We start from the raw sequence: 24466 nt of genomic DNA, 5'->3' as shown, positions 1-24466 counted from the left end.
CTTTAAATATAGAAAGTAAAATAAACTTAAGTGGTTTATGAGAGAGCAGATTGTGAGCATGCTGGAGAGTGACTGCAAGTTATTTTAAAACCAGTGTAGAGGTAATGTTTTGAAAGGCAACAAAGAGAAACTTCAGATGACCATGAGAAGGACTTTGCAGCTGAGCTGCATTCACAACAGCTTGGTCTCCCAGAGCAAGCGAGGAATCCATCACGAGGTTCACCTGAAAACAGTTGAAACAGAATTATCTGGATTCTGCTGTAAGGAATAATCGTGATGTGACTCAGAGGTGCATCAGTCTCAGGAATAACGCTTGTCATTTCTATCTTGCAGGAATATACTTCCCGTTGTACTTTTTTTAAGCCAAGATGTGTGCATGGGTGTGCACACATGCGTGGAGGGGGCTTGAGTATGGCTCTCTTTTAGCACATTAGTTTGCCAAGCTGGTAGAAATAGTTCTCACAGATAAAACCCAACCTATTTTGAACCAGTTCCTTTTGTAGAGTACAAACATGTTGCTATTAATTAGTACTCCTTTGTCTTATCTTCTTGCCGCTGCAGCTATTTTAAATTACATCTTGATAGGGAGCTTTTTTCTCAAACAAGCTCGTTATTTATTGCAGTATAAACAAATCCAGGTGTGTTAGAAATTGTCTCTCAATTTAAATTTTTACTTTGACAAAAGTCTGTGAAAACTTGTAATTTAAGGAATACCAATGGCAATAAAAAAAATAAATATCTAAATGAAAATTTGTTTTTTAGCCCTGAAACGAGGCCACACAAACATGACTTTGCACCCCCATTTGCTACAGTGTTTCTGAACAGAGATAAAAGTTAGGGATTAGTATCCAGAGAACAGTCTGAACAAAGCCCATTACATTTTCTTTTTCTCTGTGGTTCAAAAAGGCAAAAGAGTAACTCAGTTCAGTTTGAGGTTATATATCTTAGAAAAATGATGCAATGACTACAATACCCTCTGATATCATTATAAGTGGGTGTACAAGGTAGCAAAACACATAGTGTGTTTTTCAAGGAGCAGGTCTAATTCCCAAAAGCAAAAATAAACCCAAAATAGCATTAAACCAATAAGACAGTCTAATTGCTTAGAGACAGTTTGCGTGACCAGATTATAGTATGTCACTTCTTTTTAGATCAGTCTCTTCTAAGTAAACAGACATCCTTCAGCATCTGGGTATTTCCCTGTGGCAGTCTGCTAAGAAAAACAGGAGAGGAGATCTCTCCGACATCGCTCTTTCCGCTAGCTGTTCCCCGTGATTTATTTGAAGTCCCGAGGATTGCTTATCTGCCGAGATAGAGCGGCAGAGCCCGCGCGCCCGGCCGCTTGCTCCGTGCGGTGGGTCTATTGTTCTGTCACGGCTCCTGAGAGATTGCCATGGGTTGACCTTGGCTGGTGACCTGATCAGAGGTGATTTTGCAAATGCTGGTTTATTTCAGCAACATACAAATAACTTTTTGCAAGTTGCTTTTTTTTTTCTTAACGCAGTCCGATTGAAATGCCACGAGGATTATGATTACGAGCAGAGGTTGCTCCGGAGGGGACTCTGTATTTCTGTGTTATTTTTTTATTCTCTAAGGCCCTGTGCTGTCTTCTGCATCTCCGCAGAGTGCCTGCGAAAAGAGGGAGTCGACTGCTGCGCTTCAGAAGAAAAGTGTGACTACATAAATGTGCCTTTAGAGCCTTAGGGAAGCAAGGCCAATATTGATTTAAAGCACATCTTCTTTGTCCGTATTATACAAACCTGTATGTCATCATTGTCACAAGGTTCCAAGGTGTTCATCTGAATATATCTCTCCAATTTAACATCCCTTTAGACCATGTTAGATCTATATAAGAATACTATTTTCCTTCATTAAGATCTGAAAATTTGAGCATTTTTTTCTTAATTGGTGTTTGAAATTGTGAAGAAGTAGTTATGGGACAATAACATAAAAAATTAACTCATTAAAAATTGTCATTTTTAAATTAGAAAATCAGTTAAAAATATTGCTTAATATTCAGTATATTGAAGAGAAGAGCGTGAATGCATTTAACAGAATAGCACAATATAATGCAGCTGCATCCTGAAGGGGAGTGGAGCATCCGAGCATACCTCCTTTCCAAATGCAGTCACGTTCCCCAGACACCTCAGAGCAGGGAAGAGCTAGCTGCTTGGTAAGGGCGTTGCTGATGCAGCGTGGCGGTCCTCCTCGCCCGGCAAGTAAAGCAGAAAGAGTAGAAATACATTTGGGTAAAATTCCTGGGTGTGCTCATGCTGTGTTTGGCAAGAGGAAAGAGGAGCATGGGTGGTTGGCTGCAGAGCTGAAGTGAGATGAATAGAATGGGCGAAAGCAGAAAGAGAGTGTATATTTCCAAAATCTAAAACAAGTAAAAATACAAATTTAAATGCTTCAATGTTATGGAAAACAATAACTTTTCAGCTGGTTCAAAATTAATTGTAGATTTCTTTTTTCTTTTCAATTTATGAATTTTCTGAGATTTTGACTCCTTGATAAAATTCATAAAGGGAAAAAGTAAAAAGCTAACAGTTGATGAGATGGAAAAGGAGGGGGTTTTTTGTCTCAAGTGAAGGATAATAGTAGTAAGAGGAAGGAAGCTTGAAAATGCATCAACTTTCTGCTGTAATGGAGCAGCAGAAGCAGAAACATTATAAAACTGTATTGACAGCCAGGCCTTTCCATCACTGACCTCTCCTTAGTTTTTAATGGTGGGTGATATGTTGTCTTCTAAGTTACCTCATCTGCTCTTTCTTGGCTTTGCGATGTTATTTCACTGGAGAATGACCACAAGGATCACTCTAGGGATCAATCTGATCAAGTGGGGAAATGAATAGATCCTTTACAGGACAAATTACATGTACTGCATTGTATCCGTGTCAAGCACAAAGTAAAGGATTTGACTAAAGGAACTCGAGACATAAAAAAATATTAGTGGGTCACTTATTCTATAGCTTGCTAATGTATGCTTTCCTTTCTAAAAAAATTTAAAATTTCAATACCTTATCTGGTCTAATTTCAGTGCCTCGCATAATGAAACTTTAAAGTACTTTTTTTTTTTTTTTCCCTCCTGATAGAACTGCTTGAAGGCAGCAACAATACTTTTTACCATGCTGTGTGTGGTCATGTATGTAACTCACAGACTTCCTACTTACAAATATTTTAATTGCTTTTGTTAATTTAATTGTAACTTGATTAAAAATGAATGACATCAATACCAAAATATTTTTATTAAATGAAAAATACATAGTCTTACTACAGAAAGTTTAATTAAAATGAAGTGGTACCATTTTGTTTATGTATAACTTTTAATCAATATTACTGTGTGTAGAAAAATTTATGTTGACAACATCTGATGCTTCATTTAGATAGAGGAAAAGAATGATAGATGGAAATTTGGTGGTGATAACACCTCATATGGTTTGACTGTTTTTAGATGGAGTTGGACATTACCTTTTTATTTTTTATTTAGCATATATCCAAAGTTCTTTACCCATCTAATGTCACTATTTAATATTATTTGAGATTAGAAACCAGCACTATGCCAAAAATACAATGCAGAAATACAGGCCGGATGTCTTCATAGAAAAAAACAATTCATATATCTAATTGGCTCAAAATTCAATACATGTATAAAGTCAGTCCTTTCGTAAAATACCAGCCCTGCATGTGAGGGAGTTTAGAGGAATGTATTTTCAAATCAAAACAAAAGGAAAGCGAAACAACAGGTCTGGGAATATACAACCAAGACACTGGAAAATGACAATTTAATCCCAAGGATATAAAAGTAACCGAAGATATCTGAGTTTGTGTGTGTGTGTCTACGTGTATCTCTATATATTTAGTTAGATATAAACATGCATATGCAGAAATATCTGCTTATAACATTTGTATATAAATATAGGGGAGAATAAATGTAGAAGGGGGAAAACCAAGTATCCTGGAGGGCTACAGTAATAGAAGTGGTGACCGTCTTCAGGTCTAAAACTCACTGTGGGAATCCTGGATCGATTTTAGGAACATGCATTCAGCTCCATTATTTACGTCTAGTACTGCAAGTATGACAGTCAAATATAATTCAGTAGTACCTGTATTTTCTTAGATCGTGCTTGCACCTACAGTTAACACAACTGAGTAAGCTAGGCTCGTACTGGGGATTTGGGCACAGTGATACAACACTGGAGGTGGTTGGCTTGTTTCCTCTGGGCCTCCTCAGGTTCAAGTTAGATATCTTGGTTCCTGGATCCTGGGCAGATGCAGGGCCTTTAGACTGGGGTCCATATTTGATAGTATTTCCATGTCTGTCAAAGAAATGGGTATCTAAACCCAGGCTTAAAGTTAGGTGTGTCTCGCCACTGGTCATTTGTAGCTATGAAGTCTGTTGTGGAATTAGAGGTTGTACGCAGATCAGTCTTTTCTTACATAAAGCCTAGATAGGAGAAGGAGCATTGAGCTAGTTCACTGTCTTGAAAGTTAAGTTATATGGACTTAAATCCTTGCTCTACATCAGGCAGTGAACTGGACCTCTGGAGTGGTAAGAGAGCTCTTGAACTACTAGCTGGAGGAATGGAGGACAGCAACAGCTTGCTGCCTGGGCTGTAAGAGGGGACGGTCAGGTTTCTTCAGGCGAGATGGGCAAAGCAGTGACGAGCTGTGCATTGCACCAAAGCTAAGACATTAAGCAGCTTAGTGTTGTCAGAGCTGGAATGGTTGTACACGTGCCCAGCAGCAAAGCTTACTGTTAGCAATTTAGGAGCCTCGGGAGCTTGGGTACCTACAGGAGTAGGCAGCAGATCAGAGCAAGTGTTTGAAGATGTAAATTTTGATCAAAGACTTTAAAGTGTTTGTAGGAAGCAAAGCTGTATAATATGCCTAAGCCTTGTCTTTTTCCCTTCTTGGCCTCAATTTATGAACTCACTTTCTCTAAAAGCAGCCTCTGAACTCCATCAAGGAAATAACACCAGACCCCAGCAAAGGATTTTATGATGTCCTCCAGGAGGAACCAAAAGATCTGTCCCTCATAGTCACTTATGCTGCTGGAGCTTCATGATGTTTCCTTAGCTTATACTTCACAAAGTCTCTGTGAAATAGGACAGTTGGGAAGGTCATTGCACAGAATTTCAGATAGATAGACAAACCGAGGCACATGGGGTTAAATTTCAAGGTAAGCTGATAACAGCTTGGCCAGGGAACTCATGTGCTGCCTGCTTAATCCTTTTCTTTGACCGTGCTCTTTGGGACATGCAAAAAATTATAGTTATAAATGAACAGATTCGTAAGAAGTACAAGGAAGTTAAAAGAGTATAAAAGAAGAATGTATGACAACCCCAGCTGTCTTAACAAGCGAAATTTTCAGTAAAACATTAAGGTCCACACAGGAATTTTCTAAATAATACAGGAAGAAGTCAATCTTTAATAAGCTGATAGCACCAATTAGATCTGCAGTTAGTTGTAACATAACTGTTTTTTACAAATCGTTGTGTATTAAGGTCAGTACAGGTGGCTGCATTATTAATTTGGTGAAAGGGCTGGGAGGGTCATGAAGGCAAATACTCAAGGGAGAAAAGAAATTTTTGAAATGTCGTAGCAGAAGAAAACTAGGGATAGGGGGAAATTTCCAGTCACTCTTTTTCCAGTTTAAAGAATTCTACATGCTTTTAAAGCATTTACATATTACTGCAGCGAATTATGTAGATGTAATACAAACAAAGCAAAATGTAGTCTAGGATGGCTCTCTTTTCAGATGCCCATACTCAGAAAAAATGAAAATATGGCTGACCCTTCCCTTCAGCTAGTATATCTTACAGAACATAAGGTAAGTATAGATAGTTAAATACACCTGAGGCAAGAAAATAAGGAAAACTAAGCTGAGAATGATTATACATTTAACTCTGAGACAAGCCGTATGCTCCAGAATGAAATTCTAACCCACTTAAAGATGATGGGTCAAGTTGTACTTCTAGCAGGCCAGAAATTTCGCACAGGAAGCTATCTTCTGAACGCAAACAGGTGTTCAGATTTGAGTTAAATTTAGTGGTGGTCAGAAACCAGGACAGCTCAAACAGGACTTTAGCAGTCCATCTAACCATCCAGGCAGAGCTCTCTTAAAAGCAGGGCTCCGGTTTTGTTTTGTTTTCTTCCCCAGAGGCATACTTTTTCTTTCTTCTCATTCTGCATCCCCAGCTGTTGGTTATCAAATCTATGTTGGAGAATTTAATGAATAAAAGTCTGTGGGGATTAACTTGATAAGAAGTTCATGTATATCAAACACTAAAATTCTGTTGTAATGCAATGGCTCAAAATCTTATCAGCAGTAACATATTAATAGTGGCACATTTTTTGGAAGGCTTTACTGGAAAGGATGTAAACAGGCTGGGCACACTGAAGGGAACTTGACCCAGGCCCCTGCTTCTAATGTGATAATTTCCTTTTTAGCTTGATAACAGTTTCCTAGTTCCATACCTTACTGAACAGTCCAATTAAAAAAAAAAAAAAAGCAGATGTATAAGAGGTTGAAGGGACTTGGAAATATAAGGCACATTATCAGCATTTTCTTGGGGCATGAGGTCAACAGTAATGGTGTAGCAACTGACTGTTTTAAAGAAGTGACTCACACGTGAATGATAAAAACAGTCAAGCGTTAGCTGCTGTTCCATGTGGCGCCGACTTAAACAAAGGGTGTCATTCAAGGGCCATAGGATTGCCAGGCAGGGAGGGCCACATCGCACACGGTTCTGACCCTGCTCTGACTCAGGATAATGCTGCAGAAAAGGCTGCTTATGTTTCTCAACCTGGGATGCTGGTTATCTGCTGAGGAAAAAAGAATATATCAGCAAATATGATAATGTAATTGCTAAAATATTTTTTCTTTCTTGGGCATCAGTTTCCTGGATATGATGCTGAAACGCTAAAGACTCATAGAATGAGGTGGAAAGTGTTGGGTTATATTTAGGTACTTGTAGCATTTAATCAGTTCAGTTACTAAAGTGAAGTCCATAGAAAAGGAGTAGTTATTAATCAAAATTAGAAAAAGTAATTAAAAAAATATTTTTTTACAATTATTTTGATGCTGTATTTTTTTGGGCTGATACAAAGAATTTTGGAGGCAGTTAGAAACTTTCTCTTGACTTTGAAAACTTCCACTTGAGCTTTGGTTCAGCCCAGGGACTGCAAGCCAAGTATTTGCTTATGGTGCTTGACCTAGGCCTTTTGCTGTATAGAATGGTGCTGCAGGCTAACCGCAGGCACTGGACCTTCAGCTGGCCATCTCTATGCCGCGGTCTTCCTAGAGGACACCCTTTGGAATCGAAAGGGAAAGTGCCACTGATGCCTGTCGTTATTACAGTAGATCCTTTGTACTTATCTGGCCCTGCGTTCACAGTCAAACGAGAACTTTTCTCTTTTCTTTTCAGTGAGAGACAAGAACTGAAGTTAGCGACTGCCTCACAGTGATATGGTCATAATTCCACTTATTGACCAGTCAATAACCCTTACGAAAAAATAGGACCAAGAGGGTCCTATCTTACTTGCAAGCAGGATTACAATTTTCTGGGTTGCTGTCATTCTCATTTTTAAATTACGTGCCTGTTTATCTCCAGAACATCTTCAGTTCTCAGTTCTGATACTAAACAAGCTGCTCACGTGAATGGATGAAAAGTGCTTTTGTGTTGATATTAATTGCTATAGGACTGTGATAATTTTTTTGTGGCTTGTTAGCTTTAAGTCTGAATTAAATACAATTCTTATCAATGCGATTTTTACTATAAAGTTGATGATTTCTTCTATCTTTTCAGAATATATGGAGTGTTTGTAGTACAAGAAGGAATGCAGTAGAACTTTTAAGTTACAAATGCCTGGACAGAAGCTTTGTAAGCCTTTTGAAGTCTTAGAGAATTAGGGGGCATCCACTCTGTCAAACGGTGACACTTCTTTATCATCTTCACCAGGTCCCAGAAGGAGTCTCTCAGAGACCTCCAGAAGGGCATCCCTTGGGTCTCAGATTCTAGTGCTACATGGAAGCTACTGATGGATTAGCTGGTTATCGAAAGTGGCTTTGCGTGCACCGGAAAGCTAATGAGGGTAGCAATGATATTTTAAATCCTGCACTTCAAAGAAAACTCATTGTATACAAAGTCCTGTATAAATGGTTAAGTTATAAGACATCAGAATAACATATAGAATTTGGACTTGTTCATCTTCTGAACAAGTGTAAACCACAGAATACTGACTGGAATAAAAGCAGTACATTAGCTAAAATAGATTAAGGACCTAAATAATTATATTAATGTAATATTTAAGAAAGCAATGTTTATAGCAAAATATCTGTGCAAAATTATCATTTAATGATTGTGCCTATGCATCTTATGAAAGTGGAACTGAAATTATACTTTAAAACTCCTATAAATGTTTAATTCTCTTCTAAGGAAAAGAGTGAAAAACTCATTCTGGCATGCAGTGGTAGTGTCTACTGAGCAGTGTTTTTCTTACCGTTCTGCACAGCCACTTTTGAGAGCTTGCTGTAATCCTGATTAAGCAAAGAAGCTCCAAATCAGATTATACATCTGGTAGCAATTAGATGGAACAGTTACCATCCGGGGACAGAGTTATTTCCACTGGAACAAGAAAAAAAACACATTCTGTGGTATAGTTAAGCTACAGTTAGACATAATCCTGTCTCTTCATAAACCATATTATACATTTATAATTGTTGCATTGCTCTTTTTCCAACATGTTGAAATGAAGAATATCTCATGGATGACAAAACTCCTTCCGACTGTCGTGTTTTATTGATTGTTGTGAAAGAAACTGTGAAACTATTTTCACTGTGAAACTATTTTCATTGTGATATCTGAATTGAGAAAATATGGGAGAATCTTCAGCACAAAGAGGATCATCTTGACTAAATGATTGAACAAAAGCAAGAATGCCAGGAGATAGTTAATAAATAGTCTTACAAAGTGAGTAGTAGAAGTTCCATTTTAGCATATTTAAAATTTATATCACTAAAGAATTTAGTTTGGAGGATAACCCTGTACTGATAACAAGATAGATTAAATGACCTATGTTCCCCAGCCATATTTTTATTTTATGTGGTTCTGTGAGTCTCTTGAGCAATCTAAATAAACAGAAAATTATATAAATGAAATTTTTAAAAGGTAAATAGAGTTTAAAAATAATATAAGAGGACTTGCTGAATGAAATGTTAGACACTGCTCTGAACAATGGCTACCTGAGGTGAACCTGGTCTGGTGATTAACATTAGCTCAGATTAAGCAAATGGATTATGATGTTTTTTCTAGCTGAGCGCACTTGGAATAAGACTGAGGATGTTCATTTCATATGGCATAGACAATCACATGTACAATTTATACATCTCTGAAAACAAGCTAACCTTTTATTTACATAGGATGTGACTGTGGGTGAGTATGATGAAATTATTTGCGATATTTACCAGCTATGTGACATTAGACATATTCTTATATATTTAGAACAAAGTGTTCCACTTAGTGGCTTTACAAAATTTAACAGCTTTGTGCATAAAATGTGAATGAGTGGGGTTTTTTCTCAGAATGCAGGCAAAGGAATTCAATTCTGAAATGTTTGATTTTCTTGCAGAATAAAATTCTTGACATTATAATTGCCAAAATATTTTAATAGACATTCTGTATCATATAATATCGGCTATTTCTTAATTTTAGAATAAAATCATTTAAGTATGAAAATCAATACTATGTTTAAGATGAAATGAAGCTATTATGGTGTGATAACCTGTAGTATGAAATAGTCACTTCTAAATATGTTGCTTATTCATTTGTTGAAATATTTGGTATTTGTAAGATGCAATTATAAGGTATCTGAAAGATGCATAAGCAATTTCCACTATTAAAATTAATTCTAGAATGTATTCATACATGGTGTGCTATGCAACCATCAGTTCTTTCATACATGGTGTGATATGCAACTATTAGTTCTCTGCCAAAACTATCTGTTTTATCATTCATTTTATGTTTTGCTAAGGAAATAATCTTTTTCTAAGTTACTTTTGTGAATTCAAATTATTTCATGTTTACAATGAAAATTGTCTTTTTTCTTTATATGTGTATTCTGTCTTTATTTTGGACTTCGCTACTTCCACAGTGTCAAGACTCAGTCTAATCATTATCTTTAGGTAAAATGTATTGTATTTCTCTTCCAAATGTTGATGCTTACATAGCTGAATGTTTTACACAAGTACAAATATCCAGAACAGCTTCTGAGAGGCTAATTTAAAAGCGATTATCATCAGTAGTCTCATGAGAAAAATCCACCTATTTTGTAAGAGTGAATAATCATACATTTAGATGAAATGCCACTCCATTTTCATAAAGGGTGAGAAGTCATAGTACAGAGTAGCTGAGGAGCTACGTCCATTCATTTCTGTCTCTGCTTATTATTGATGATATCTTAACGATTTTCTCCCCTTCCCCAGAGATCCTGGACTGGACTCTGTTAGTGAGCCCAAGTCGTCTTGGTCAGTTAAATGGGGTGACACGACATTCAGTTCACTCAAGAACTTTACTACTGTCATTGCTGCTTTCATTGGAGTAGAACATCTGCTCTGCAAAGAGAATAGGAAAGTTTGTGTCGCAGCCAGCAATAAAAATGCCTTTATGGATTTCCTCTAAGAATAGCAATATAAACAGAATGACGCACGACGCATAAAATGGCTGGTTCAAATTGTGTCCCTAGTCTTAACTCACCTGTCAGCTTCTCAGTTTAGAAGTGTAATGAAAATTTAGGCAGCTAATGAATAGATGTGTCGAAAAAGATGAGCAACTATAACTGTCAGTGATTTCAGTTGAACTGGAGCTCCTCCCTGCCACAGAAAGTAAGCCATTTCACTAGCCATCATGGACTGGGTTATATAAATTGCTGCAGCCAAGTTTGAAAACTTCTTCCTGCATATTCCTGAATTAAATACATACAGTTCATTTTTAAAATATTTAAAATTTTTAAAATTTTATTTTAAATGGAATTGTGATTACCTAAATCAATCTTTGTGTGTACATCATTCTAGTGCAGACCTGTTTGGTTATTTTTCAGTTTTAGCTACAGCATAAATAATGTATTAAAAGGTGACATTTCTTCCTATGCTCTGATCATTGTTCAAAATAACGAAATTATTAACTCTTAATGAAGGAAAAAAACACCCAAACTGAAACCAGTGCATTATTGGAAAAGCTGTAAGAACACAGTAAGATAAAATCTTGTCAAATTCGACTTTATTTGAACCTTGACTGTTTTGAAAAATAGCAACGTTTTCTTATCAGTTTCAGAACTGATGTATGTAGTAGTAACATAGTCAAAATATTGTTTTCCATAGTTTCATTAAGAAAAATATGTAGCAGCCAGAAGAGATTGTTCCATTAGTCAATATGGCAGCTACATCAAGGTGACATTGTCAAAGAATTTAATTTATAATATTTTGATGACAAACATGTTCCCTGAGACTACTACAAGGCTTTTCAGTAAAACTCTACTAAAACTGCTTCCTTGAGGCTGATTAGAGTTGACTAGCCATTTCTACCCTGTGTTCCAGTCAAAGCAAGCCAATCATTAAGATAAAGTGATTTTATTCATTTAAAGGGTTGTCATTACAGTATCTGTGTGTAGATTGGATTCAGATGGAAAGATTGTAGTGAGAGTGCTCTATTTTCAAGCATGATGACTATGGGTATAGTTGTCAGAAATAATCTGTTGTTTAAAAGACGGGTATTTAAATGTTTCAATTTAAAGGCTACTTCTAGCAAAGAATACCTGACATTTTTGTGTCTTTTGAAAGGATTTAAAGACTTTTCTCTTATTAAAAAGGTCTTATTTGATCAATAGTTTTCTCCCTCAAGATAAATGCAAATGTTGTAGTGGTTTATGTATCATGAAATATAAAACTTATAATAGAAAAGCAAATGATCTGTCAATTTATGATGCAACTTAACTCTAAAACATGTTTTGGGCCTTGTTCTAGTATGGTTTACAGTGAAGTAAATCAGGAGCCTTTTTTCTGATTCCAGTGGATTTGCCCTGGTATAAAACCAGTACATGAGATCAGAATGAATTGCATTGTCTTTCAGTTTTGTTCTTTTGAACTGAATATGGCTCATGCCTAGGCACAAGTTGCTCTGTCCTAATAAGGATTTTGCTAATATCTTAAATATGAAATGTTGTCATTATCTGCATTCTCAAGAAAGAAAACATCTAGTTATCATTCTGGACTGACAAAGTACCTTCCTCTAAGGAAAGGTCTCTTGTACAAAAATAATAAGAGGTTTGATATTGCTTTGGAGAGTTTTGGGAATATTTGCAAGTAGAGCTATGCTAACTTAATCTGACAGTACTGGAGTCTTTGTGGAATTTAGAGATAACAGCTTGGATCCATTTAAATCCAATAATTTTTGGCACAACTTGCTGCTGTTGGTTTCTTATAAATTCTCTTTCTGCACCTTTCAAAACGAAGACCGTATTATTACTAGTCATAAGAAAAGTTTTACATCCATCTCCTCTTTCTTCCAGATTGCTGTCAAAATGAGTGAAACACCTTCAACTAGTTACTCGGTGAATCAGCCAAACTCCTCCGAGAGTGAACAGACTTTATCCACACACCATTTCAATGTTACTGAACCTGTTGTGGCAAAACGGATCTGTTTCTATAAAAGTGGAGATCCTCAGTTTAATGGGATCAAAATGGTCATCAACAACCGGTCTTACAAAACATTTGATGCCTTGCTGGATAGTTTATCCAAACGGGTCCCATTACCCTTTGGAGTAAGGAATATTAGTACACCAAAAGGGAGACACAGCATCACCAATTTGGAGGATCTTGAGGATGGAAAATCTTACATTTGCTCCCATCAGAGGAAAATGAAGCCCATCAACCTGGAACAGGCTAGCAAAAAGCCGCTGCCCTGGCAGATCAGTAGGCCCGTCAGCGCTCGCCGTCGAGCTGTGCAATTAGCAAGGGAGAATGAAGATGGATTTGGCCATCGAGAAAGCAAAATAACAACTCCCAAAAAGATGCTTGTTTACAAAAATGGGGATGTAAGACTCAGGCGCACCATAGTTCTGGGAAAGAAAAATACACAAACCTTTGAGGCCTTTCTGGATTATATGAGTGAGTTAATGCAATACCCAGTTGTGAAACTATATACCACTGATGGCAGAAAGGTGAGAATAAAGATGAGTACCGGCAACTTTTCTATGATTGTTTCTAGATTATTTTTAATTAAAAAGGTGATTTTTTCAATTATAAGCTTGGGACATTGGCCTGGTGTAAGATCTGATGTGCTGAATTTCAGCTGTTTCCCTTCTATGCCTTTTCACCTTCAGAATGGCTACTAGCTTGGAGGAAATATACTGCAATCTTGTGATCAGAGAGAAGCAAGTGAGGACATTTTACTTTAAGTCATCATGAAAAAACACTTTTCTTTTTCTTACTCAGGCCTGTTTCAGGCATGCTTTCAATTCTATATTTTAACCATTTACACAGAAATTTCCTTTAGTCTTCGTGCTGTTTACCTGTGATTTTTAATGTTTTAAAAATTTGTAAGTAGCTTCTAATAGCCACACATATTTTATCATTACACAAATGTAGAGTGGTTTGCCATTAATAACTTAGAACTGTGACACCTGATTGTCTATTATAGTTTTCAAACCATGGACCAGGTTCTGTATGTCTCAACCCAGATAATGCAGCACTAATAATCCTGATTTTCATCTCACATGCTGTTTTATATAATTTTATCTCACTGTTTTATCTGTGTGTTGTTTAACCACAAAAAAGCACTTGTGATTATACCGAACGCATATCTAGACAGGTAATTTGATGCAGAGCTCGAAGGGTTCAAGGGAAATCTTGTGTTCCAATCTTCATTTGGTGAAATTCTGTATTAGGCTGGGAAATTTTCCACATCACCTGTAAGTCAGTGAAGTGCTGTTTGTAAGCCTTATCGTGCAATGTATTTTGGAACACAAATCCAAAACTGTTGGACAAGGTTCTGAGCACCTTGATCCAGTCAGACCTGCTTTGAGCAGAGGGTTAGACTACATGACCTCCAGAGGTCTTTTCCAACCTATACCGTTCTGCGATTCTGTCCTATTCCTGTGTGGCAGTACAGGTCAAGTACTCGTGGTGTATTCTGAATTTCCCCTTTCTTCCTCCAAATACATGTTCATATGTATATCTACCTCCAAATGCATATTCTTATTTCATGGCTATGAACAGTCACTGTGCAATGATGAAACAAAATTAAATATGCAAACACTTAAATTATAAGAAAATTTTGATCTGGATCCAAGTTGCTTCTTGAAGTCTTTTTCTAATATATTTATATAACAAGACATACCCTCACAGAGATAGGAATTGCCTTACAGGAACTGAAAAATTAATTCCGTGCGATGATACATATTTAATAGCCTGCTGCAAACTAATGTAGAGACTAAGAAGTGAAGATATTAAAGCATGAAAGGGATAAATCTCTTACATTATTTTTTGCGGTTACTAAGGCAGAGAATTTAATGTTACTTTTTTTTTTTCCCCCCAGGTTCCTAATCTTCATGCCCTGATATTGTGCTCTGGAGCTGTAGTCGCAGCGGGGAGAGAGCCTTTTAAACCAAGCAATTATGATTCTCTTGGGTATTCACGTCCTGCTAAATTGCTTGCAATTGCAAATCGTGTGTACCCGAAAGCAAATGCCAAGTCAGAAAGTGAAAATAGTAAGTTCTTTGAATTAATTTGTATTTTATTAATTGGTTTATTTCTCTCAACATAAGACATAAACCGTGACAATCTTACTAAGATCAAGGATATTCAAAAAGGCCAGTTGAAACTTTCTATCTGCTCTGACTCCTCTATAAGCATAAGAAAAATCAAAGTGTTAATGTTCTTTTAAAAATGTAAGTTTCAGTTAAGTACACAGCTAGTATGCATATTATTTTTCAGACTTATTTAGAACATGGATGCAAATCTATAAGTATATTTTGTTTACTTCACTTGATCATCATTGTTATTAAATTTTGGTGCCACAGTTAATAACAACAGTAGTAAGAGAGAAAGCACATGCTACTTTAGGCTCTGAACTGACTGAACTTCTTGAGCAAAACTTTTGTGCAGTTTTCAGAACTCACCTTAGCTAGTGGAAGTTTGACTTGCAATTGTCATGACTTTCGCTTTTTTCCATGTCCTATGCTCCACATAAGCAGTATATATACTATAAACAGTATACCACCCATCCACTCACAAATTCATCCTGTTTTTGAAGCTGCTTTTGTCTAAACAGAGCGTCATCCTCTCTCATGGCTGTGATATATGTTTTTTGGATACATAGATATGTACTTTCCCTTTGATTACTCATGCAGTTGTGCCACTGACAAGGTCAGTAAGAGTGTGCAGTGGCCAGTGGACGATCAAGAACATGAGGAGCTGCTGGAGAGAAGCCAGGCTAACTGAATAGCCTGAGGCTGAGGCGAAAAAATGCTGCGGTACCAGAGCTTTGGGTCATGTGGGAATCCTCAGCATTAGAGCATCCTGTAGTCCTGTGGTGGGTTGATCCTGGCTGGGGGCCAGGTGCCCACCACAGCCGCTCTATCACTCCCCTCATTCACTAGACAGGGGAGAAAAGGTATAACGAAAAGCTGATGGGTCGAGATAAGGACAGGGAGAGATCACTCACTAATTATCGTCACGAGCAAAACAGACTGAACATAGAGAATTCATCTAATTTATTACTAGGCAAAACAGAGTAGAGGAATGAGAAATAAAATCAAATCTTAAAACACCTCCCCCCACCCCTCCCATCTTCCCAGGCTCAACTTCACTCCCGGCTTCAACCTTCCCCCCCCTCAGCAGCACAGGGGGACGGGGAATGGGGGTTATGGTCAGTTCATCTCACGGTGTTTCTGCCACTTCTTCATCCTCAGCGGGAGGACTCCTCTCCTTGTTCCCCCGCTCCAGCATGGAGTCCCTCTCACGGGAGACAGTCCTTCATGAACTTCTCCAACGTGAGTCTCTCCCACGGGCTACAGTCCTTCACAAACTGCTCCAGCGTGGGTCTCTCCCACAGGGTGCAGACCTTCAGGAGCAAACTGCTCCAGCGTGGGGTCCCCCACGGGTCCACAAGTCCTGCCAGCAAACCTGCTCTGGTGTGGGCTCCTCTCTCCACGGGGCCACAGGTCCTGCCAGGAACTTGCTCCAGCGAGGGCTTCCCACGGGCCACAGCCTCCTTCAGGTGCCTCCACCTGCTCCGGCGTGGGGTCCTCCACGGGCTGCAGGTGGAATCTCTACACCCCCTCATCCTTCCTCCATGGGCTGCAGGGGGACAGCCTGCTTCACCATGGTCTTCACCACAGGCTGCAGGAGGATCTCTGCTCTGGCACCTGGAGCACCTCCTCTCCCTCCTTCTTCACTGACCTTGGTGTCTGCAGAGTTTCTTACATCTTCTCACTCCTCTCTCTGGCTGCAAAAGCTCTCTCTAACTTGTTTTTTTCCCTTCTTAAATATGTTATCGCAGAGGCTCTGATTGGCTTGGCTTTGGCCAGGGGCGGGTCCGTCTTGGAGCCGGCTGGCATTGGCTCTGTCAGACACAGGGGGAGCTTCTCGCAGCTTCTCACAGAAGCCACCCCTGTAGCCCCCCCGCTACCAAAACCTTGCCATGCAAACCCAACACAAGGGCAGAGGTACTGTCTAGAGGGAAGCTTGTTTAATCCAGAGTTATTTTGTACTCTTGGTAGAGCTGCATGCTGTACTGCAGAGCCCAGGGAACAATTGTTTCTGTACTGAGGTTTTCCATGGCAATCTTGACTGTGTCATGGAACACATTGATAAATAAGATGCTTGACTTCCACTTATTTGAAGGAGTTTCTTCCACATCTATCCCTCACAGTTTATGATGTCCACACCAAACTATTCTTTTTAGTTTTTCTCAACCTTCATGTTCTCTGACTTGCACAGTTTGAGAGCTGTTTGCAGAGCATAACTAATGAGTCAAGAGAGAATGAATAGGAACATTTTGAGAATGAAAGTTCTGCAGAAACAAAAAATCCTACCCAAACTTTGCTTTGAGCCAGAGATTAAGCCTTGCAATGGTAGAAAATGTGAGTAGCTGAGAATCCAAGTTCCTTCTTCTAATCCTTAATAAATAGAAATTACAGAAAGAAATAGAAAGAACCCAACACTCTTTTTGTCTTCAACCTGAGACATTCAAAAGTATCCTGTGTAGGAGACATCACTGATGATGTGAGAGCCTGGAAAATCAAATTTCAGGCACTTTCTTCCAATTCCATTTCCTGAGACAGAGAAGGTGAGATTTTTACTTTGGGAAGCATAAGGTCTGGTCTGTGTTAGCGGAGTTAGTACAAACTTTTATTTCTGATTCAGTTCATGGTAAAGCATATGCCTGGGAAACTTGCAAGGCACTCTGCTTGAAATTATAGACATGTATCTATAATAGTAATATGTTAACTGTGAAAGTCTTGATATGAGGAGATTTGTGACTCACCTGAGATAAAAAAAAAAAAGGTTAAATCCAAGCAAAGTAGGTAAGTTAATATTACATGTATTAAAATACCTTCCTGCAAGTGAAACCTTTCTATTAAATGGTGGCTCCTATATATTTAGGTATCAGTAGCAGTTGTGGATGTCTTTGTGTGGGTGTGCATGCGCTGTTTCCCTCGCACATACAAAAATTTTTGGAAGACAGCAAAACTATTTTTATCTTATGTTCTTTTATCTCTCACCTCTTCAGTGACAACTGCTAGAGAGAGATGAGATATAATTCTTTTTAAAAACCAAGCTATTCCAGAGTAATCAAAACATATTTTGGGAATATTTAACGTATATGCAAACACATATTGGGCCATACTCAAAACTCATTGAAGTCTGGATGTATTCTCATTGGCTTTACTGAGTTTTGCGTCATCATGACAGAACGGTAGCATAAAATGTCAGACTGTCATGATTTAAATTCAGATTATATAAGATGTTCAAGTGGTTCAGTGTTTACTTCTCTATAGAGGTTCGTCCAGGGGATCGGATCTCAACCCTTTATTCACATGTCAGTGACTACTCACAGTAATTACTCATATGCTGTAGATTGTTGGATTAAACCCAGGGAGATATACATTCATCTTGACTGACACATTTTAGCACTAATTGTAAGAACTAATAGGAAATGATATATTAATGATCGCTAAGGCATGAAGAAGTAAAGTTGGTAGCTTGAAGCCCAAACAAGTGAGGGCCTGTGAATCCCTTGAAACGTTCAAGGCAACCTCATCCCCCAACTAAGTATAAAATGAGAGCATTTAGTACTTCTTTAGGCTTTGGAGCTTCAAATAAGGCTATAGCTGTGGCATTAGAAAGAACCTGTTGCAAACTAAAATTAAATGGAAAAGTAGTTAAATGCTTCATTCTTTATCTAAAATTGGTTATATTTGTCTCTCTAACAACTTCTTAAAATGAACAGAAAGATTAGCCATGTCTTTCTCATTACTTTCTAATACCCTGGTAAAATAAACACACTTCATATTAGCTTCTTTTGTACTAATTTTTCTCCTTTCTTCTTTCCTCTTCCTTTGCTGCCTATCTGCTGTCTCATCATCTGGATCCTTATGCATCTACTGTCTGCTCTACTTTCCACCTACTGAATGAATCTGGGTTCTTTCAACGTAATGATTGGTAGTGAGAGCTGAAATGGGCTCTAGCTCAAGATCTCAGATATTCTCAGTTTCTTCTGATAAAGGGTCCAGCAATGATAACAACTCAAATGATAACAACTCAGATTCTTCCTATGTTCCTGACAGTCATAATGGTATAGGAGGAAAACAGTCAGTTACTGGTGAAGAATTATCTGTGGCACAGTATGAAGATGACATTGAGAAATCTGTTCACCTTAATCAAGATGGCAGTATCACAGTGGAAATGAAAGTTCGATTGAAAATTAAAGAGGAAGAAACTATTAAATGGACAACCACTGTAAGTCGTGCTGGCCTTTCTGATGACAAAAATATCGCCATTTGCAGTTCTGCAATGCATGCAGAAGACTGCTTATCCGATGTAAATGTATCAGAATGTATAAAACCAAAAGATGCTACATTTTTGAAGAGCTACAATAAAGAAGAGGGAGACTCATTACAGGATTTCAATGCAGGAGTGTCAGACAAAGAATCAGAGTCTGGTTTAAAAACTGCTGGTTGTAACATCTGTAAGAAGAACAATTCTGCAGATCTAGACATAAGCAATGTGCCTGAGGATAATATGAGGCCTCGCTTTTATAGGCCTCCCACTCCTGGGCCAAGACGTGTTAGACAAAAGAAAGCAGTTGTTGAAAGTGTCACCTTGGTATCTGAGAAAGAGGTCCAGGAGAAGACAGTAGGACAGTTTTCCTATAGCGAGGAAATACAGAACGGAGAAAATAAATCTGAGTATTGCATGGTAGCTCATTCAAGCAGAAAAAAATCAAGTGTCAGTAATCCAAAGTTTAGTGAGACGAGTGACAATGATTTATTAAAGCTTTCTTCAGAGAATATAAAAGAAGAAATGCTTTTTAAAGTAAGCCACAAAAGTAAAGATTTAATAGAAACCACAAATAGGGAGACATTAGAAGTGCCTGACGAGGATGAATTGGTACAGAATATATTAGAGAAATCAGTTGTGGAACAAGGTACATATAATAGGTTAGTATCAACCTGCAAAGCTAACATCAGTGGTTTCATACCATCATCAAAAATTTACCAGGCAGCTAGGCCAGGCTCAGCAGACCACATCCATGAGTCATGTGATATTAAACAAATGAAAAGATCACTGAGTTCTTTCATTAGATATTCAGAATTACATCAGTCAAAAGAAGGAGCAAAATGCAAAGCTACTGATTTATTACCTATTTCTCAAGATTCAGTGCATTCAGCCTGTCACAGACATAGCCAGATGAAGATGATGGTATCTCCATGTAGTAAAGCTCCTACTGAGACAATAAATCCAACACATGGATTCTTTCCTACTGTTACTGAAAGTGAGAATCAAAGCAGTGTCAGGACTGAATCCACAATGGCAACACACCTCATTGATGACAGCCAATCTGCATCTTCCCTCACCAAGAAGAAGAAAAGAAAATCATCTAACTCTCTAGAGCAAGGTACCTATGAAAATAAAAAAGATAAAGAAATTTCAGGGATAATTAAAAGCGAGGGAATGCATACCACAAGCAAAACCACACAGGATTCCACAACAGAGGCTATGGATAATTATTCTGAAATACCTCAGAAAAAAGGAATGGAATTTTTTGTAAAAAACAGTGATGAGTCTGTCAATTCAGGCAAAAGCATATGTCCTGAAGATGAGTTCTATCACCAGGATTCAGTGGAACAAAATGGATTATCATCTAATACAAAACCAAGAAAAAAGAACAAGTTGGTCAAGGTAAAACTGAATTCAGGAAAAAAAAATAGTATTGTTTCATCTGCAAAGAGTGAAGAAGGTCTAATGACAGCTGATATGAACAATGAATCTGAACACAGTCAGGATACACTGAGTACTGAGAGAGGTGGCACACATCTCACAACCAGTTCTTTTGAACAGACACCTAACTCATCGGTGATTTCAAAGCCATTGTCAGAAGTGCCAAAGAATCTTAACTTTGAAAAAGAAAAGGATAAGAATATTTCGGAAAATTTGTCATCAAAGAAAAAGCAAAAGAGGATGATGAAAAATCTAAGTAAAAGTGCAAATAAGTTACATATGTCAGAGAGTGCCATTACACTAGAAACTCTAAAACAGGAGAATTTTAAAGAGGAAGTTGTTGCGCATTCACTTGAAAACTATGTCCAAACATGGCTGAAAAACTTGTTACCAAATTCTGTCTTACCCCCTATAAATAAAAAAGAAGGGAATGTAGAGAATAGCAATGTCTGTCATTTTCCTGAAGGAAGTACTGATGCTTCTATAGATAAAGAAACAAGTTTTATCACAAATAAAGTGCATGTGAGTGGAAAAAACCATCTAGTTGAACATAATTTAACCAGAAAAACACTGAAGCCTATTTGTGAGTTGGGAACTTTAGAAGAATCAGCCAAGGTTTCAGGTGAAAACCAAACTGACTCTTCGATTCATGCTAATACAACTACAGTAGAAGAAGCCAAGTATTCACTAAAGTCAGAATTTCATCATGATGGTAAGCTACACTTGTTTCATGCAACACATGACAATGATAAAAGGATGTCAGAATTTGATATTCAAGATACCGATCCATGTGTAAGAAAAAAATCTGAAGTTGCTGTTCAAGTTGATTGTGCAATTGTCAATGAGAAAATGGGAATTGATGTTCAGAATAACTGCATGTCTAGCATGTTGCTGCATGAACTACAATCAACTTTGCTTGGTCTCCAGAAAGAACATAGTGGATGTCTAGGAAAAGCTTGCAGCCTTTCAGATCTTTCTCCTTCAGCTTTTGGTTCTTCCTCCAATGTCCTCCTAGCTTGGCTACTTGTACTGAATCTGAGAGAGAGTTTGATTGGGACAATCAAAGATGATATGCAAAAAACTACCTGTAGCTGTTCTGAAATATTTACACAGTTACAATTTCTGAAACAAACAACAGTCATAGAAAAAGTTGATGAACTGAAGGCTGCCTTCTCACATTTTCAACGATCAACAGAAAATAACTTCTTACACTTCAGGAGGGAACTCAAAAAACAGGACTCCATACATTGCCATGAGAATATACCCATATGTGAAATTCATAATGGTATACATTTGCATGAAAAAGAAAAATCAGTTGAGCCTTGTATTCCAAAGGACAGTGTAAATTCTGAACAAGCTCTAAAATTGACTGGTGAATTAGAAAACTGTTTTGATATACAGAAAGATCATTGTACAGAAACAGAGACTTTAGACTTGAGTGCTCCCAAAACACAGCTAGACGGTCAATATGCCAATACTAATTTGAATAGCTGTAGCCTTGTATCAGCTACGGAGCCACCTGAAAGAAATGAAGAAATGCCTGATAGCCTATATAAAAAATCTCAAGATAAAAACACTGATGCATCATTCACTAATGAAGAGTCAGAAACTTCAGTAGAACCTAACTCGACAGTGCATAGTGTAACTTCTAATGATAAAAGTCATATTTTAGATCAGGATATTTCTGAGTTAGAAGGTGAAAAAGATATCATACGTGTTACTACTGTTAAAAGTGAAGATGAGAAAATCGATCCAAGGTCAGCAGGTAATGACGAAAAAACAAATAACCAACTGAAACTAGCTGTTGAAACCTCTGTAGAATATAACAATGAGGATTATTCTGTACAGGAAGACAAGAAAGATGCAGAAACTTGTGAGGAAACCTCTGAGAGGTTGTCTACAGTGTCTCCATTGTCATTTTGTTATGAATCAAAGCAAATTACAGAATGTGATATGAGTGAAGGAGAACAGAAATTGCAAGTAGAAGAACTGGAGAATAAAATGTGTTCAGATACTTCTCAATTAAAAAAATGCTTAAAAAGTCCTGCTACTTCAGACTGGTCAGATTACAGACCAGATACTGAAGAGAGTGATTATAACTTTAGGGCATCCAGTGATTTGACCAATGAAAGTGGGGAGGAAGCAGTACTTGAAAAACATTATAATACTGGCTATGTAAAAAGAACTATTGAACGACTTTATGGCAAGACGGAAGCTTCATTTAAGCCTGACTTTCACAAAACATTTCCTTATATGTCAAAAGTATTTCAAAAGGATACTGAAGAATTCCATTCTGCAGTGGTGGAAAAAACCATTTATTTTTCTCAAGAGCCTAGATCTTGTTCTACAGAGAAATTGTCACATTCTTCACTACCATCGCAAGAATTTCCGGTAAACATAAACAAAGATGACAGTACATTGAGACAAGAAATTACTTCTTTACCAACATCACAACCTACTCTTAACAGAGAAAAGACAAGTTATATTAATGGTCATTCAGGGGAATCTCCAAAGCAGCAGCATCAACCTAGTGTACAAGTTAATGAAGAAGAAGGAATATTGATAGATAAAGGCAAATGGCTTCTCAAAGAAAATCATTTGATAAGAAGATCGCCACCTGAACGGATTGGAATGTATGGTAATTTGGAAACAACATCAACAGACACAGTCGTTGATACTAACAGTGATGATGTTCCATACTCGCACTTTGGCAATCTGAATCAGTACCCAGTCCTCAATGAAATCTCTTCTTCAGAACTTGAAGACATGGCTAAACCTTCTGAAAATTTTTGCAACTACTTCAATATACCTCATAATAGTGATTCAGACCCCTTTCAGGATGACTTAAGTACAAAAAACAAACCTAGCCGCAATGGTAAGATCACTTCCCTTCCTGCAGCAAACAAACAAACGATAAAATCATCAGTCATGGTAGGTTCTACTTCCACACATCTTCCCACACAGGCTGATATAAATTTTCCAGCTTTTACATCTGTAGAATTTAGATTGCCTGATAACAAGGTGCACCCATTGGAACAGCCTTTAAATGATGAACCCATACAGTCTCAGCCAACCAATGTCAGTAATGCTAACAGAAGTGCTCTTCAGGAAGAAGATTCTCTAGATAAACTCCATGCTATATGTGGCCAACATTGTCCAATACTGATGGTAACAGTAACACCAATTAATGAGGAACAGAGAGGATATGCCTACCAAAAGGCATCTGATATTGAGAACCAGCTGGGTCCATGTTTGTTGGCCAAAAAGAGTGAACATTTACAATGGTTAGGCAAAGATTTAATAACAGACGAAAATAATCATGCGAATCTGAAGAATAACTGTATCAATAAGATTGCCAATAATATTTTTAGTAGGTTTTATGCTAATAACACCTTAGATTTTATTAGTAACTTTGGAATACTTGCATCTTCAACTCTGAAAGACACAAGCAGTTTAGGGAAGTTACATGTTATTGAAGATACGAATGTAAAACACGTGGAAGTCAGCAATTGTCAAAATGATGTATCCAAACACATACCCAGTGATCTTGTGATAGGCACAAATAGTGAGCTACCCAATAGAAAGCCAAAAATATGCCAAACCCTAAGAATAAGCCCAATTCATATTGTTGGAGAAAAATTTTCTCCCATGTTGGCAGATCCAACAGAAACCTGTCATTCTGGAACATTTCTGAAGTGTGACATTTCTTTAAATAACATTGAACATAATGCCTCTGAAGATGTGAAAATTGAAAATGCCTTTCCTACAGAAAAAGAAGAAGACGACGACGAAGTTTGCTTTTGTACAATAGACAATGGAAATAGTAAGGATGAGAAAGGGTTGTAACAGAGATGCTGGAATTTCTGTAACATTAGATTGATGAAAGCATCTTCAGAAAAAAATAATCACAAAATAAACTGCTGAATGCCACACCCAGTAAAACTCCCAATGTGAATACTGCCCAAA

General features: G+C 37.6%; 1 protein-coding gene across 10 annotated transcripts in view; it reads left to right on the top strand.

Moving 5' to 3' along the window:
• RP1 (RP1 axonemal microtubule associated) overlaps positions 1-24466 on the top strand; it is a 212701-nt gene that overhangs the window by 14865 nt on the left and 173370 nt on the right. For 8 of the 10 annotated variants that reach the window (XR_008575914.1, XR_008575913.1, XM_054817077.1 and 5 more), the window contains exons 2-3: positions 12565-13215; positions 14592-14763. Coding sequence is in view for 8 of the 10 variants with exons in the window: in XM_054817077.1 (XP_054673052.1) it covers positions 12577-13215; positions 14592-14763 (811 nt within the window). In the remaining 2 variants the exon portion in view is untranslated. Of the gene's footprint in view, positions 1-8789; positions 8973-10152; positions 10184-12564; positions 13216-14591; positions 14764-24466 lie in introns of those variants that run through there. The other 2 variants (XM_054817075.1, XM_054817076.1) reach the window with 2 other exon arrangements.

This window comes from Grus americana, chromosome 2, assembly GCF_028858705.1.
Source record: "Grus americana isolate bGruAme1 chromosome 2, bGruAme1.mat, whole genome shotgun sequence".
Classification (NCBI taxonomy): domain Eukaryota; kingdom Metazoa; phylum Chordata; class Aves; order Gruiformes; family Gruidae; genus Grus; species Grus americana.
Note: the sequence above shows the minus strand (reverse complement) of the source record. Positions and strands in the feature narration are given on the sequence as shown.